Source organism: Cervus elaphus, chromosome 29 (assembly GCF_910594005.1).
Source record: "Cervus elaphus chromosome 29, mCerEla1.1, whole genome shotgun sequence".
Lineage (NCBI taxonomy): Eukaryota > Metazoa > Chordata > Mammalia > Artiodactyla > Cervidae > Cervus > Cervus elaphus.
In genome coordinates this window covers 49,771,249-49,786,205 of record NC_057843.1, presented here as the reverse complement: position 1 = coordinate 49,786,205, position 14,957 = coordinate 49,771,249, and the positions used below count along the sequence as shown (strand labels likewise).

The 14,957-nt window shown below is 45.2% G+C and overlaps 1 protein-coding gene across 3 annotated transcripts in view; it reads right to left on the bottom strand.

Moving 5' to 3' along the window:
- The window catches only part of PCSK5 (proprotein convertase subtilisin/kexin type 5), a 495,662-nt gene extending 481,100 nt beyond the window's left edge, over window positions 1–14,562 (bottom strand). For 2 of the 3 annotated variants that reach the window (XM_043891234.1, XM_043891235.1), the window contains exon 1: window positions 13,866–14,060. In XM_043891234.1, the coding sequence (XP_043747169.1) occupies window positions 13,866–14,057 (192 nt within the window). In that variant the 5' untranslated portion in view covers window positions 14,058–14,060. Of the gene's footprint in view, window positions 1–13,865 lie in introns of all 3 variants that reach the window. The other variant, XM_043891233.1, reaches the window with a different exon arrangement.
- Window positions 14,563–14,957: the final 395 nt, after the last annotated feature.

Genomic DNA, 14,957 nt, shown 5'->3' with positions numbered 1-14,957 from the left:
GTCCCTGGGATCCTCCAGGCAAGAATACTGGAGTGGGTTGCCATTTCCTTCTCCAGTGCATGAAAGTGAAAGGTGAAAGTGAAGTCGTTCAGCCGTGTCCGACTCTTCCTGACCCCATGGACTGTAGCCCACCAGGCTCCTCCGTCCATGGGATTTCCCAGGCAAGAGTACTGCAGCGGGGTGCCATTGCCTTCTCCCATGTGAGCAGACATCTTACTAAAGACAGATATAGTAGGACTAGATCTATTAAAGTGGCTGTTAAGCAATAGGTACTCAATAACTATTTTTTAGCAGCTTTACTGTAAAATTCAAATTCAAATAGTATACTATTCAATGATTTTTAGTACAGTTACACAGCGGTGTAAAAATCACCACATCCAGTTTTAGAACATTTTCATCACCACCAAAAGAAACCCCATACCCATTAGTAGTCCCCCAGACCCCCCACCAATTCCTCACTGCTCCAGTCCTAGGTGACCACTAATCTACTTTCTTTCTCAGTAGATTTGTCTACTCTGGACATTTCATATAAACAGAATCCTACATGCATTCCCTTTTGTGACTGGCTCTTTTCACTTAGCCAGGAAGAATGTTTTCAAGGTTCATCCACGTTGTAGCTATATTAGTGCTTAGTCACTCAGTCATATCAGACTCCTTGCTAATCCATGGACTGGAGTCCACCAGGCTTCTCTGTCCATGGGGTTTCCCAGGCAAGAATACTGGAGTGGACTGCCATTTCCAACTCCAGGGGATCTTCCAGATCCAGGGGTCGAACTTGCATCTCCTGTGTCTCCTACATTGCAGGTAGATTCTTTACCCAATGAGCCAACAGGGAAGCTGAATTAGTACTTCATACATTTTTATTGCAGAATATTCCATGTAAGGAAACACTATATTTTGTTTGTCCATTCATCAGTTGATAGACATTTAGGTTGTTTTCATTTTTCTGGCTCCAGTGAATAATGCTGCCATGGACTTTTGTCTACAAGTTTTTGTGTGAACAAATGTTTCATTTCTCCTGAATGCATACTTAGGGGTGGAACTGTTGGATCATATGGTACTTTTACTAATACATTTAACCTTTTAAAGAAGTGCCAGATTGTCTTCCTACAGTGGTTGCAACACTTTGCATTTCCACCAATAGCATATGAGAGTTCCACATTTTCCACATCCTTGCCAACACTTGTGATTATCTGTCTTTCTGATTATAGTAGTCCAATTGAGTATGATGTGAATTAGTATCTCATTGTGGTTTTGATTTGCATTTCCCTAATGACTAATGATGTTGAGCATCTTCTCATGCGCTTATTGGAGACGTGTCTATTCAGATCCTTTGTGCCCATTTTTAACTGGCTATTTTAACTGGTTATTTGTCTTTTAATATTGAGTGTAGGTGTTCCTTATATATTCTGGATACAAGTCTCTCATCAGATGTGATTTGCAAATATTTTCTCCCATTCTGTGGGTTGCCTTTTGACTTTCTTGATGGTATCCTTCAATAACTATTTTTAAAATAAAACAATGAATAAAACTAATCCTTTAAGACAGGAAAAAACAAAAAACAAACAAACAAAAAACCTGTGACCAGTTCATAAGTATGTGGAAAATTTGTGGCAGGGCAGGACCTAGAGGAGAATTCAAGTCACCTGTTTTCATCCCTGAGTTTTGTTTACTGATTCTCAGCATTGTCCAACCAGCCCAGAAGCAATAACATCACCCTATCATGAGTCAAACAATGCAGCATTTGGTAAACTGGCTCATGAGCACCAAACAAGTGGAAAGATTCCCGAAGGTTAAAAAAATAAAGAAGAAAGGTTTTGCTGGGAACTAGGCTATAATAAATCTTAAATGGCCTACAATTTAGTTTTCTCTTGAAAAACTGAAATTGATGAATGGTTCCCACACACATACAGGGGGGAAAAAAAAAACAAAACATTAGTTAAATGCACCTAGAATAGGCCCAGGATGAGTAAGTGGCAAACTTCTAAACTTGTAGTTACGGATATACACTTACAAGATTAAAGGTCCTGAAACTGTCTTCCCCGCCTGCACTGCATTCAAACTCGTGAGCACTGCCCAGTTTTATTATGGTTGAGAAACTTCAACTAGTGAAAACAAGGTGCAAGCCTGGGAACATTGATATGGAGAGAACTGGTATATTTTTACAGCTGCAAGAGCTTCTCAGAGTAGAAAAATACCAGGCCTTAAGTACTTACTACAAAAATATCAGCCCTTAAGTACTTGTGGAAAATATATATGAGATATACACTTGTGTGTGTGCACACAAATACATGCACACTGGGAAAGGCAGCAGGGAGGGACTTGTTTTTAATAAATCTTAACCAGTTTCCATGATGGCAGGGTATCCACAGAGTAATTTGTCCAGGACAGAATTGACCCCTCAGATAATGCACAGACAGGGCTTCCCAGGAGGCTCAGCAGTAAAGAATCCGCCTGCCAATGCAAAAGCCACAGGAGACATGGGTTCAACCGCTGGGTTAGGAATATCTCCTGGAGGAGGAAATGGCAACCCACTCAGGTATTCTTGCTGGGATAATCCCATGGACAGAGGAGACTCGTGGGCTATAGTCCTTGGGGTCACAGAGTTGGACACAGCTGAGCATGCACGCATAATGCACAGAACATTCAACTTGAAACTTCATGCTTCTTGTATGATGCTAACCCTAACCTAACAATCAGACTCACATATAAATGCAAACAAGATTAATCTAATATTGTAGAGAGCAATCTAAAAATATTATACATTATACAGAGAGCAAATTATAAATAAGTTTAAAAACACATTTCAAAATATATCCATATTCTTATAAGGCAGTAAAGTTAAGCTAAGAATACATAAAAGATACATAGCTTCATTAGACTATATAATTACATAAAGGGCAGAATACATGATGTGAATAAATTATAGGTATAATTATTATAATGGAAAGTAGTCTACATGACAACTAAAAGGTAGACACAAACATAAAATGTGACATCGTATAAAACATTTTAAAATCACCCTTAAATATTATTCCTGTCTTCACATTCTGTTTACAACCTTCCCTCCATATTCAGTGCTCAACACAATCTTCAGTTTTTAAATCAAATATGGGAAGGTTCATTTGAGAGTTGAAAGTAATCACTCATGTGTCTGTCTTTATCCCTTAAGTTGACAGAGGACCTGCAGTGCAAATAGTAATGCACAGATGTGTAAAGTCGAGATAATACCTAAATTTACCAAAGGAGAACTGAAGTACGGGGCAGACTTCATGTTTATCTGCCTAGTGGGTACACCAGCACGAAATACTTGGAAACCTTATCTTAACCAAGCTGATAACACTGCTAATATCATAGTCTCACAGTTTCCTGATTGCATCCAATTCACCGGCCTTCACCTGTTCTCTATCTGGTCATCCCACCTTGGACCTTAACTTTATTCAGAATAGGTCTAATCTATACAAACAAAATTACCCTCTGGGATGGCTTCCATCTTTCCACTTCTATTCCTCTAACCAAACTGGTTTTCTATTTTCATTTTGAACTATAGCCTTTATAACTGCCCCACCTTTATAACTGCCCTATTCCTTTGGTTCACCAGTCCTATTTTGGCCCTACCACTCTTCTCAAAACCTGGACACTGTGGTCTATCATTTCAAAGATGGAATCCTTTGCATTCAAGAACCATTCATCCCCATCGCCCCCAGCTTCCCCAGTCTCTTGTTCCTTTCTCTCTCACCCTGACACATTCTAACTCCCTGTTTTGTCCTTATCTAATCTCAGGTTCCTGAGTATTAGTGACAAAAGCACAAAACAATGCAGACTGGTTCATTTTCTCACTCTTTCTGTTAACCACTACTTACTGAGCAATGACTACATAAAAGCAGCTACTGCCATCTCTATTTGGCACCTCTTCTCACTGGCATTGGTCATTATCTCTTATCAGAATATCCTAACAATGCTCCCAAACACTGAAGCACTGGGCCACTAATTTCACCCAGTTCCCCCTCTCTCTGCTGGTGGCCTTCACCTCTGAACTGATAATGAGATCCAGGCCATTGTCTACATGCGCTCACTTCCTTTCCTCCCCAACATGAACTGCCTAAATCTCCATTCACCCTCATTCCTCTTTAGTCTCAAGGCACCCATGTTCCTCTTCCTTTCCAAATCCATTCCTCTCCAGGTACACCATTATGCTGGCCACCCCAAGTGCCCACTGTGCTTCTCCCATGCCAGCCACTGTGCTCGGTGCTGGGGACACAAATAGGAATGAGGCACAGCCCGGCTTTCCCAGCTAGTGGAAGAACAGACATGCAATTACACACCCACACACAAAAACACACATTCAATCAGGCTGACCATATCATTTCTCTGCCAAACTCAGATATGTTTGAAAGTGAAGGGGATATTAAAAAAAATACTGAATTCAGGTGAACTGATTTACTGCAGGCATAAACCAGGGCTCTCCCTTGCAAAATATGGTTATCAGTTCAGTTCAGTCACTCAGTTGTATCCAACTCTTTGCGAACCCATGGATTGCAGCACGCCAGGCTTCCCTGTCCGTCACCAACTCCCAGAGCTTACTCAAACTCATGTCCCTCGAGTTGGTGATGCCATCTGACCATCTCATCCTCTGTCATTCCCTTCTCTTCCCGCCTCAATCTTTCTCAGCATCAGGGTCTTTTCGAATGAGTCAGTCCTTTGAATCAGGTGGTCAAAGTATTAGAGTTTCAGCTTCAGCATCAGTCCTTCCAATGAATATTCAGGACTGGTTTCCTTTAGGACTGACTGGTGTATGGTCACACTAATTGCAAATTAGTATGGTACCTTCAATTATACAGCCATTAAAGTATGTCTAAAAGTATTCAGTAACATTGGAAAAGCCTCACAATATAATGGTAAGTATATAAAAACTGAGCGTAACTTGGCTTAAAAAAACAGGATAAAACAATTGAGATTCACTGGGTATGTAATATGTACCAGGCACCATTCTATCTACTTTTAACTAATCCTCACAACAATTCTAGGAGGGAAATACTATTAGATCTTTTTCACACATGAAGAAAGTAGGACAGATGGGTGCTTCTTTAAGCATCTTTAAGATGCTTGCCTAGGGTGCCCCCGCTAGGAAGTGGCAGTATTAGGATTCAAGCCCTTTTAGTTCTATACCTATGATCCTAAATACACCAGGACATTGATGAGAAAGAGGTGAAGGGAGATAACGTAGGAGGGCAGGCAGATGTGCAATGAAACTTCCCCTCACTACTCAGTCAAGCATTGGTGTTGAGAACACAGCACCATGTTTCAGCTCTCATCACCTAGATTGTCTCTAGCGTAACCCTCTGTGGCTTTATGACTGTGTCTTCAGGGCCTCCCCACCCTCTTCATCTACTCCCTATATCCCTTGCCTTCTACATGGTGACATTCCTTCGGGTTGTATTCTCAGCCCTCCTATCTTGTTTGTTTCACATCTTAGCATCCTTCGTCCTTTCACAGCTTTACTTACACTGAGATGGCTGAGCGGCAGTGCTCACTTCTTTCCTGCTCTAAATTCTCTCCTGGCTACCGTACATTTCCATCTGCCTGACTCTCTACCTGCCAACAGCACTACAGCTGGACCTCCCATGTTGTTCCCCAAAATGCTCCTGCACGCGGTCCTCATCCCACAGATGACCCCCATGTTCCTGGTCCCAAGCTATAAACCCTTTTCTCTTCATCTTCTCGCTCTTTCTCATTGTTCACTTCCACTGGATTACTGAGCCATACTGAATCCACCTGTACTAGAGCTTCTGAATCTATTCTTTCAGTTGTCACAAGTTTTGTGTTTATAACAATAACTTTGCCCAACACAATACCCTCTCTGCCTCCTCCAGCTCATTATGCACACAGCTACCAGCGAACTCCCCACCATGCAGGGCTGAACGATACCGCACTGCCTGAGACTCTATCAGTACTTGCCTTCCTTACAAGTGGTTATGGATAAAAACATCCTAGGTCCGTGAGAGCAGAGAGTATATTATGGATTACATGGTAGATTCTGATGTGTTTTGAATCAATAGGTTGTTGCCTCCTTCTCAGGGATGTTCAATGTAACTCTTTATCTTCCTTGATCATGTTGAAACTCCATAACCTAGGCATTTAAGGCTTTATATAATCTGATTTGTAGTGGGTATTTTTCTCGTCCTACATCTCCTTTCCTTTATTCTAGTAGTGGCATCCTCTCTTCTTTTAGGAAACTGTCCTTCCTCAGTTGGTAGGGCGCCCACCCAATATCAACATCTCCCTCACTTCAAGAGTGGACAAGTGACCCAAGCTAACTCACCAAAACACCACCACCCCCACAAACAAAGTGGCTGGCCTGAAAATAGGGATATAACCCAATTGGGAAGAACTGAAATCTTTTTCAGGGGTTAATTTCAAGACTGGGTAAGAGAGGTATTAAGAATCAAAAGAGCTCTACTGCTCATCGAAAGGGCCTGACTGAAAATGAAGCAAATACAGGGAAACAGATAAGAATCCAATGTTAGTACTACCTCTGACTTTTCAGCTGGATAGACCCACAATCACTTTTCTGAAGCTTGAATCTATATGTGTTTCAGAAATTCATAATTCCTCAGATGAGAAAAGTACAGTGGAGTGTAATATACACTCTACGTGAATCAAGAACAACATCCTCAAAATCAAACTCAGTAATAGATTTCTGCAATCAAACACAGTAATGTCATACTTGATGCCAGTTTAGGTCAGGGTAGGTTTTTGCCATGAAGAAAGTACAGATGAGGTTTGGTTGCAAAAAGTTTCAGCTTCTGCCTTCAGAACTGCATATAAAGGCATGTGGATCTGTTTAAACCAACAGATTCCCTGTTCCCTTATCTGCCTGTTTATTGGTTTTATTTGAGCAGTATGAGTTGGGTTTTTGACACATGTACTCAAAAGAGTCCCATCTGTATTCTTTATGGGCCTCTCTATATTTCAGTTTTATTTCCCACTACTCTCCTACACATAACTCATATTTGAGTCAAACTTAAAAGACTGTTTGATTGTCTATATAAAAATAAAAAATCATGCAACCTCCACATCACATATGCCTTATAAACCAAAGCTGTTCAACCAAGAGATGGGGAGCCTTGGCTGCTTGATGCTCTGGTCAGCTGTCCCAGCCCTACACCACCCTCCAAGGCTCTCAGGGGAAATGTGAGACTTTCCATGCAAAATGCTGGGTTGGATGAAGCACAACCTGGAAACAAGATTGCCGAGAGAAGTATCAATAACCTCAGATACGCAGATGACACCACCATTATGGCAGAAAGTGAAGAAGAATTAAGAGCCTCTTGATGAAGGTGAAAGAGGAGAGTGAAAACGCTGGCTAAAAACTCAACATTCAAAAAATGAAGATCATGGCATATGGTCCCATCACTTCAAGGCAAATAGATGGGGAAACAATGGAAACAGTGAGAGACTTTATTTTCTTGGGCTCCAAAATCACTGCAGATGGTGACTGCAGTCATGAAATTAAAAGACACTTGTTCCTTGGAAGAAAAGCTATGACAAACCTAGACAGTGTATTAAAAAGCAGAGACATTGCCAACAAAGGCCCATCTAGTCAAAGCTGTAGTTTTTCCAGTAGTCATATATGGATGTGAGAATTGTATCACAAAGAAGGCTGAGCGCTGAAGAAGTGATCTTTTGAACTGCAGTGTTGGAGAATACTCTTGAGAGTCCCTGGACTTCATGGAGATCAAACCAGTCATTCCTAAAGGAAATCAATCCTGACTATTTATTGGAAGGACTGATGCTGAAGCTCCAATACTTTGGTCACCTGTTGGCGAAGAGCCAACCCTGATGCTGGGAAAGATTGAAGGCAGGAGGAGAAGGGGATGACAGAGGATGAGATGGTTGGATGGTATCACTGACTCAATGGACATGAGTTTGAGCAAGTTCTGGGAGATGGTGGAGGACAGGGAAGCCTGGCATGCTGTAGTCCATGGGGTTGCAAAAAGTTGGAGATGACTGACAGACTGAATGACAACAATGGGAGAGTCATGCCACACTGATGCCACCCCATTTCTGTTTCCAGTAGATCCCCAGGGGCAATTACAAGAACCTGAAAATTCACCAGTGCTCCACTACAGAAACTCCTAGTAACTCCTGCATTCTCCTACTTTTCCTCTGGAGCAGCCTCCATCTCCTTGGAGCCCTTATAGATCATATAATTTTTCCTATGTCTGTCTTTATTTATATGTTCATGTTTGTTCTTAGGGCACTTGACAACACAGCAATCCTGAGAGGTAGATGGGGCAGGTGATCAGGTCCCCAACTTGAGGGTCAGGTTGATAAATAAAGGGGAAAACCCTAGAGTTTCACTCAAACCTTCTGATTTAGTTTTGTTTTCTTTCTAGTCTCTTTTTCCTCCTAGGGTTAACTCAAATGGAAGAGTTTATTGGCCTGGATAGTTCCCTTTTGGTACACTTAGGTAGAGAGAGGTAATCTGTTGAACTAGTGAGAATGTTGCATGCGCAACTGCACTGTAGTCAGTTCAGTCGCTCAGTCATGTCTGACTCTCTGCAACCCTAGACTATGTGCAAATTTAATCCTGGTAAAAATAAAAATTCATATATGTAGCATATTCATAACATGAGCATCTATACATGTTCATTTTTATCACCCAGGAAGCCAAAGTCAGCTTCTTTGTCATTTAATCCAACCTGAATGAGCCAAGTGATCAAATCCCGAGGCACAAAGATGTCTGCAGATACTTCAGCCTTGGGGAAAACCCAGACACTGCTTCGCATAACTTGAACCGACAACACAAATACCCCTCCCGGCCCAGGGGATGTTTCTGGGTCAGGACTCCCTCCCTTAACCAGAGAGTCAGACATGGCTGGACACTTTCCCAGCGCACTACCCTGCTTCTCTGGCTGACCTTTAAGATTAGGACCTCTGGATATAAACTCATGAAAGATAGTCATAAGGCAAATTCAACTGCCTTGGGGCTCACAAAAATGCAGTGTTTCATTTCAAATAGACCCCGAAAATCCCAATGGCCACATACAAGCCATTCCTAGCCTATGAGGTTAAAGCAACAGACCCACCATCAGCAGACCAAGCACTCTGAACTGCTTTTCTCCTGAAAGGTTCCCCCACTCATGAGAACTATGCATGTGAGGGTGGCTAGCAGAGGTCAGAGCTGAGGTTCTTGGGTGTGGAAATCAGAGCCGAGGTTCTTGCCTGGTGCAAAGCCAGATGCATCACACAGGGATCAATCTGGGGCTCCCACATCCATTTACAAAGGCATAAGGATTTAACTAGGGGAGCACAGTGCACTTCCATACAACCCACCAGACTAGCCCTGTCCCCTATTTCTGATGCCATCCATGAGCACGGGGCGCTCACCCTCCACTGCTTACCAGCACTTCAAGCATCCCACGTTATTCACAGGTCAAAACTAACCAAGAAAGTGAGAGACCTTCAGGACATTGCTGAACAAGGTTCTTCCTGCTAAAGCATCCTGTCCTGCTGATTTGAAAAGGTTCTTGTCACCTTTGTCACGCAGACCACATTCAGAATTAAGTGAAATAGGAATTCATACATGATTTCTCATAATGTACCAAGGCAAGGTGCTTTATAAAATAATCGGTCTTCAGATTATTTTTTGTCCCCTTCTCCCATGTCCAGTGAGCTTATCCTACATTATTTAATGGATTACAGCAAAGATCAGCCAGGGAGGGGAACACTGCCATGGGAAATCAGCCAGAATTGTTTAGAACCCAGCGGAAAACTATTTTTAAACTATTTCAAATTGTTGGTTGAAATGGAAAACCCGTTTCCCTGTCTATAGAGCTCTGACTTAGCTTTTTTGACTCAGTCATCAAACATATTTTCCTGATCTTCAGTGTGTTGCATTTTCCATTATAAAAATGTCTTCCTTTTATCATACCTAAATAAAGTCTGAATCTCACTTATTTCAGATTCGGATTCAACAAACCTTCCAAAGCTGCTTAACTACGTGCTGAGCAGTACAGAGCCGATTCCCTCTATTATCTGATTTATTCTTTTACAGATGAAGGAGTAGGAGCTCCATTAAGTTCACTGACTTTCCTGCTTTCCTAGACCTTGCATGTGGTATCTGCAGGGTTTCCAAGTCTCTGCTCTCAATGGGACTGCCAGGTAAAACATTCTCCCCAGTATTAGTCTCCGCTGGCTTTATCTTTCTGGAATCTTGCTCAAGATAAGTCACAAAGTTTTTTTGGGGGGGTGGGGGGTGGGGAGGGTAATCTGGTAATCTCAGTTTGGAATCAAGGATTGAAAGCACCTCACAGAAGGATAAATGCAGCTGGCGCACAGAGCCAAAACGGAGAACCTTCTCCCTGGGTTGGAATACCCAGAAGTTAGTTCCTCCAGGTTTGTAGACTGCAGCCAAACAAAGGTTCACAATTAACATCATGTTGGGTCTTATTCTTTCATGTCTTCTTTATCCTCTCACCACTCCACTGCTAGCTAAAAGCTAGGCCTCTGTTTTCCACCCCTGTGTGGGCCAACAGACAGATGTCCCTACCCTCAGCCACCCTCGCAGTTCTGATTACACTAAATATTGAGACGGCTTGGAGTTGGGTCTTGTAGGGGAAGAAATGCAGGACTTTATAGAGCTGATGGTAATGCCAAGAAAAATATGATATATAATGATATGAAAACTACTACTAGTTACAGCATCATTTTAGAGTTTCGAGGCATAACCATTCACAAAATACAAACATTATGGGAAAACCTACCAAGATAACTGCCATCTCTAGCACCCAAGCCAAGAAAAGCTTCATTACTGTTCCCCTTCCAGGATGTCAAGCATGTTCTTTTTGCCTATTTGCTTACTTCTCTTGTGTCAGTCTCTACATACTATCTGTCTTGAACATGACAGGCCAGGTTTTCTGTAGAAATCTCCAGGCCAGAAATTTACCTATGGTGGCTTTTAAATGCTAAGATACTACAGAAAACATGACACCGAAACTCTGAACAGATATTCAAAACCAAATTTTTACTGTGGTACAAAGTCACTATTTTATTCACCTAAAATATTACACAGAAAAGACCTCAAAAATACTACCAGGATATTAAATGACTATAGAAACAATAAAAGGCCTCAGTTCCAATCTGTGACACATGAGGTGGGACCCCAAGCCCAAATGGGTAAAAACAGGGGCACGTTCTAGAGATATTTGCAAATTAGTTACTGCCCTCAACTGAACCACAGCTGGCTTACTGATATAAAGAAAGAACAACAAAAAGATGGCCCTTACAGTGCAATGATATTGCATGTGTGAACTCAATTTACCACCTTCAAGATTTAGCTCTTTGATCTACAGAGGAAATGCTTTTCACTGTAAGAATTCTTTTTACACTGGTCAGGGCATCAGTTCAAGGAGTCCTCTGTCACCCCAGTAAGCTCTCAATTTCCTCATTGGCATTGTAAAAACCACAATAAACCACATTTGGTGTTACTTGAATGTAAATTTTCTTAGTATTACCTTTTAAATGAAAATCCACGGATCTTCACTATAAAGCCCTTTGTAAAAAGTCAGGCAAGGTTGCAGGATAATGCAATGTTTGCTTATTCAAAAATGAGTTCTGTGACAATTTCTCCTCCCCCATTCTGACAGGTTCCAAATGTGTAAGTTCTATTTAATGAGTTTATTTTGATACAGATCTTTCCACTTTCATAATTCCTAAAGCTGCTTAGGTTCAAGAAGTCCAGGTCAGTTGGAATTAAGTATCTGTGAATTAAGCCTGGACATTTGCTTTCCGTCTACTGAGTCACTAAATCAGAATTCAGGGAAATGGGGATTTTACTTTCTTCCACCTTCCTTTCATCCTCACAGGCAGGCGTAGGCCTGGACCAGACAGTCCTAGGTCTGATTCACACCCTTGCACTGCCTAGATAGGTGGCCTGTGTGGGTAAATTCTCCAGAATATTGGTTTCCCTGTTGCTGTAAGTGAAGTAATATCCAACAAAAATGGTTGTTCTGTGGATTATGAAGAAAGTGTATGGTCAAGAACTATTCTTCCCAATATGCCGCTTTTATGGGAGATGCCCAGTGTTAGCTGAACCTGAAAGATGCATCTGGAAAGATTATTAACATGACTACTTTTATTATTAGCCTTTCCCTTTACATTCCCCAGGTCACATGCAGCACCCCCCAACTTCAAGCTCATGTAAAAAAGATTTGAATACACTTAATGTTTTCTTCCATAAAAAGAATATAGAAGAAGCAGGTAGAATCCTCACAAGCTATTAGAATGAAACTCTCCTGAAAATGACAAGCACTCAGACAAAAAAAATCTGGCTGGCTGTGGCTTCCTTTCCGGTGTGTGTTAGACTGGGGGACGAGAAATACAGACCATGCCCCTTGCCTTGGTCTCAGCCCTCCACCAGACTGGTTTCTCCAGAACATGTCCACTCTCTGGCCCCTCAAACAGCAGCAAGATCCCCCCACCTGACCCCCTCCTGCTCCTCCGAAGCCCCAGTGCTTCTGCTAGATGCAGTAACAGCGGCAGCTCTGCCTGCTCTGGATGCTGCCTCCCCCAGCAGCCCAGAGTACCCATGCTGGAGGACGTGTTCCTGGACATGGAGGTCCATAGCTTCAGAAACCAACAGTCTGGGCTCTCCTGCTCCAGTGGCCCCAGCCGGCGTCTTCCTCTCCCCTCACCCAGGCAGAGCACGCGGGGCGCGTGAAGCCAGAGCAGTCCCAGCAGCGCGCCTGCTGTGAGGGCGCCCCTATCACCCTCGCCTCCCTCCCCCATTAGAGTCTCATCAGAGTCAGACCAGCGCCACTCCTCGGGCCAGGCCAGGGGGAGCGAGTGGGAGGGGTGTGAGGATGTGGGAGCACTTTCTGGGACCTGCTTCCACTGCCCTTTCCACCCGTTTCTTGCAGGAAAGAGAGCGAGGAAGCCAAGCCCGGAGGTACCTCCAAATCTGTAGTGCTTCCAATCATTCCCATAACATCCCCCAATTCACAGTCCCCCCAGCCGGGCCATTCCGCCCAAAGCCCGCGGGACCTCACGAAAACCCCGCGCCAACGCCGCCTCCGGGTCCCGCACATAACTCCCAGAGGGAAGACCCGCTGTTTTCCAAAGCAGAACCAGGTCAGTGGTCTCGGAAGTTTGACACCTCCCACTCCGGCTCTGCATCTAGAAGCCCCCACGCTTATCCAGCTTGAGAGGGGAAGCCAGGAGGTCTCCCCACAAGTCTTCGCTCACGCCAAGTCCGGCCGCCTCCTCTCTCCCCTTTCTCGAGTCTAGCTCCAGCCCTCCACGCCTCTGGCGCCTTCACTGAGTGACCAGAGGTTCTCTCGCTCCTAAAAGAGGAAACTTCTTTTCAGGGCTGAATTCAGGTCCGAGCAGGAAAGGCTTTCCCTTCCTTGCCTCTCCCCTTATCCCAGCTCTCAGAAACCACAGGGAGCCGGCACCAGGGGCGTGCTTATCCCCCTAACCCCTAAAAGAGTCCACTGCTCCCCGACTTTCCACTGCAAGAGGTCCGGTCGGGTCTGAAACTACCAGGGGGTTATGTACACTCGTGATTCTTCCAGAGACCCTACCTGTCCCTCCTGATTTGCAAGAAACAAGTAAACAAAACACAAATCGTATCAACTTTGCAGACCGAGTGTGTGTGTGTGTGTGTGTGTATGTGTGTGTAAGAGTGAGTGAGAGGAGAGAGAGAGCATCGCAGAAGAGTTAGGGCAACAGCTGCAAGAACACATCTGGAAGAGGGGGAGGGGACAGACGAGGAGGGGACAAGCGCGAGGTCGTGGGGGCCTCCCCCCCATTTCCCCGCCCTCGCAGCTTCAGGGCCGAGAACCCGGCCAGCCAGCGGTTACCTGTCCTATGTTGATGAATCCGTACTTGCTGGCTATGCGGTTGGCCTCCGGGAAGCCGCCGGCGATTTTGACTGCCCAGTGGTTGGTGTAGACGCGCGTCCGGCACACGGGGAGCAGGCAGCCCCCAAGGAGCGCCAGTACGCAGAGCAGGTCCAGCCGTCCCGGGCAGCAGCAGCGGCTCCCCCAGCCCATGGCCCCGGCGCTTGGCTGCTGCTTCGATCGCTCGCTTGCTCCGCTCACTAAGCTGAGCGCACAACTTAACTTCTTCGGCCTGGGCCGCCCGAGCGCGCAGCCCCCGGCCGCCGCGGCTCGCAGCCCTGGGAGATCGGCAGGAGGCGGCGAGCCCCGGCAGGGAGCTGAGCAGCGAGCCTCGCACCCACTCCTAGACCATCCCTGGGGCTCCGGGGACCTGTGCTCCCAGCTCTACGGCCCGCGGGTCGATCGGCCGGCGCTCCCCGGCTCCGGCGCAGGAGGCGGCTGAGTGGGGCGGGCGCCCTCCGGCAGTTGGGTCTCGCCGGGCTCGGCTCCCGGACTCTCCGACTCGCCCTTGCTCCTCCCGGGGCCCCCGAGCGCGGCGGAGGCGGCGGTGCAGGCAGCGGCTGGGCGCCCCCTCTGCTGGCGCGGGCTCCGAGCGCTCGCTAGCTCGCTCCCCGAGCTCCCTCCGGCTCCAAGCAGCGCGCTGGGAGTGTAAGTGGCAATGGCAGCAGCGCCTGCTCTGCATAAATGACTCCCCCCGCCCCCCTCTACACCCCTCCTTTCCCACATCCCCCTCCTCCTCTCCCTCCTCCGCCCGCCCGAAAGCGGCCACGGTGAGGCGCCAACCAGGTCCTAGCGCCGCTGGGTTCTTCGGGCTGTAACCGACAGGGTCCAGAGCAGCAAAAGCGAGTCCTTCCAAAGGGCCGAGAGCAGAGCTCCGGTATGGGGGTTTTACCCTCTTCTCTCCTCTCCCTTCTGGATTCGTATTAATTTACCGCCACTTCCCGAAAGACTAAAGAGATTTACAAGCTGGTTCTGGTAAAGCGCCCCCAAGATTCATTCATCCTAGCTCTGAACCTCCTTAAACAAGTAAGTATTTAAGGAGGTCACTTGCGT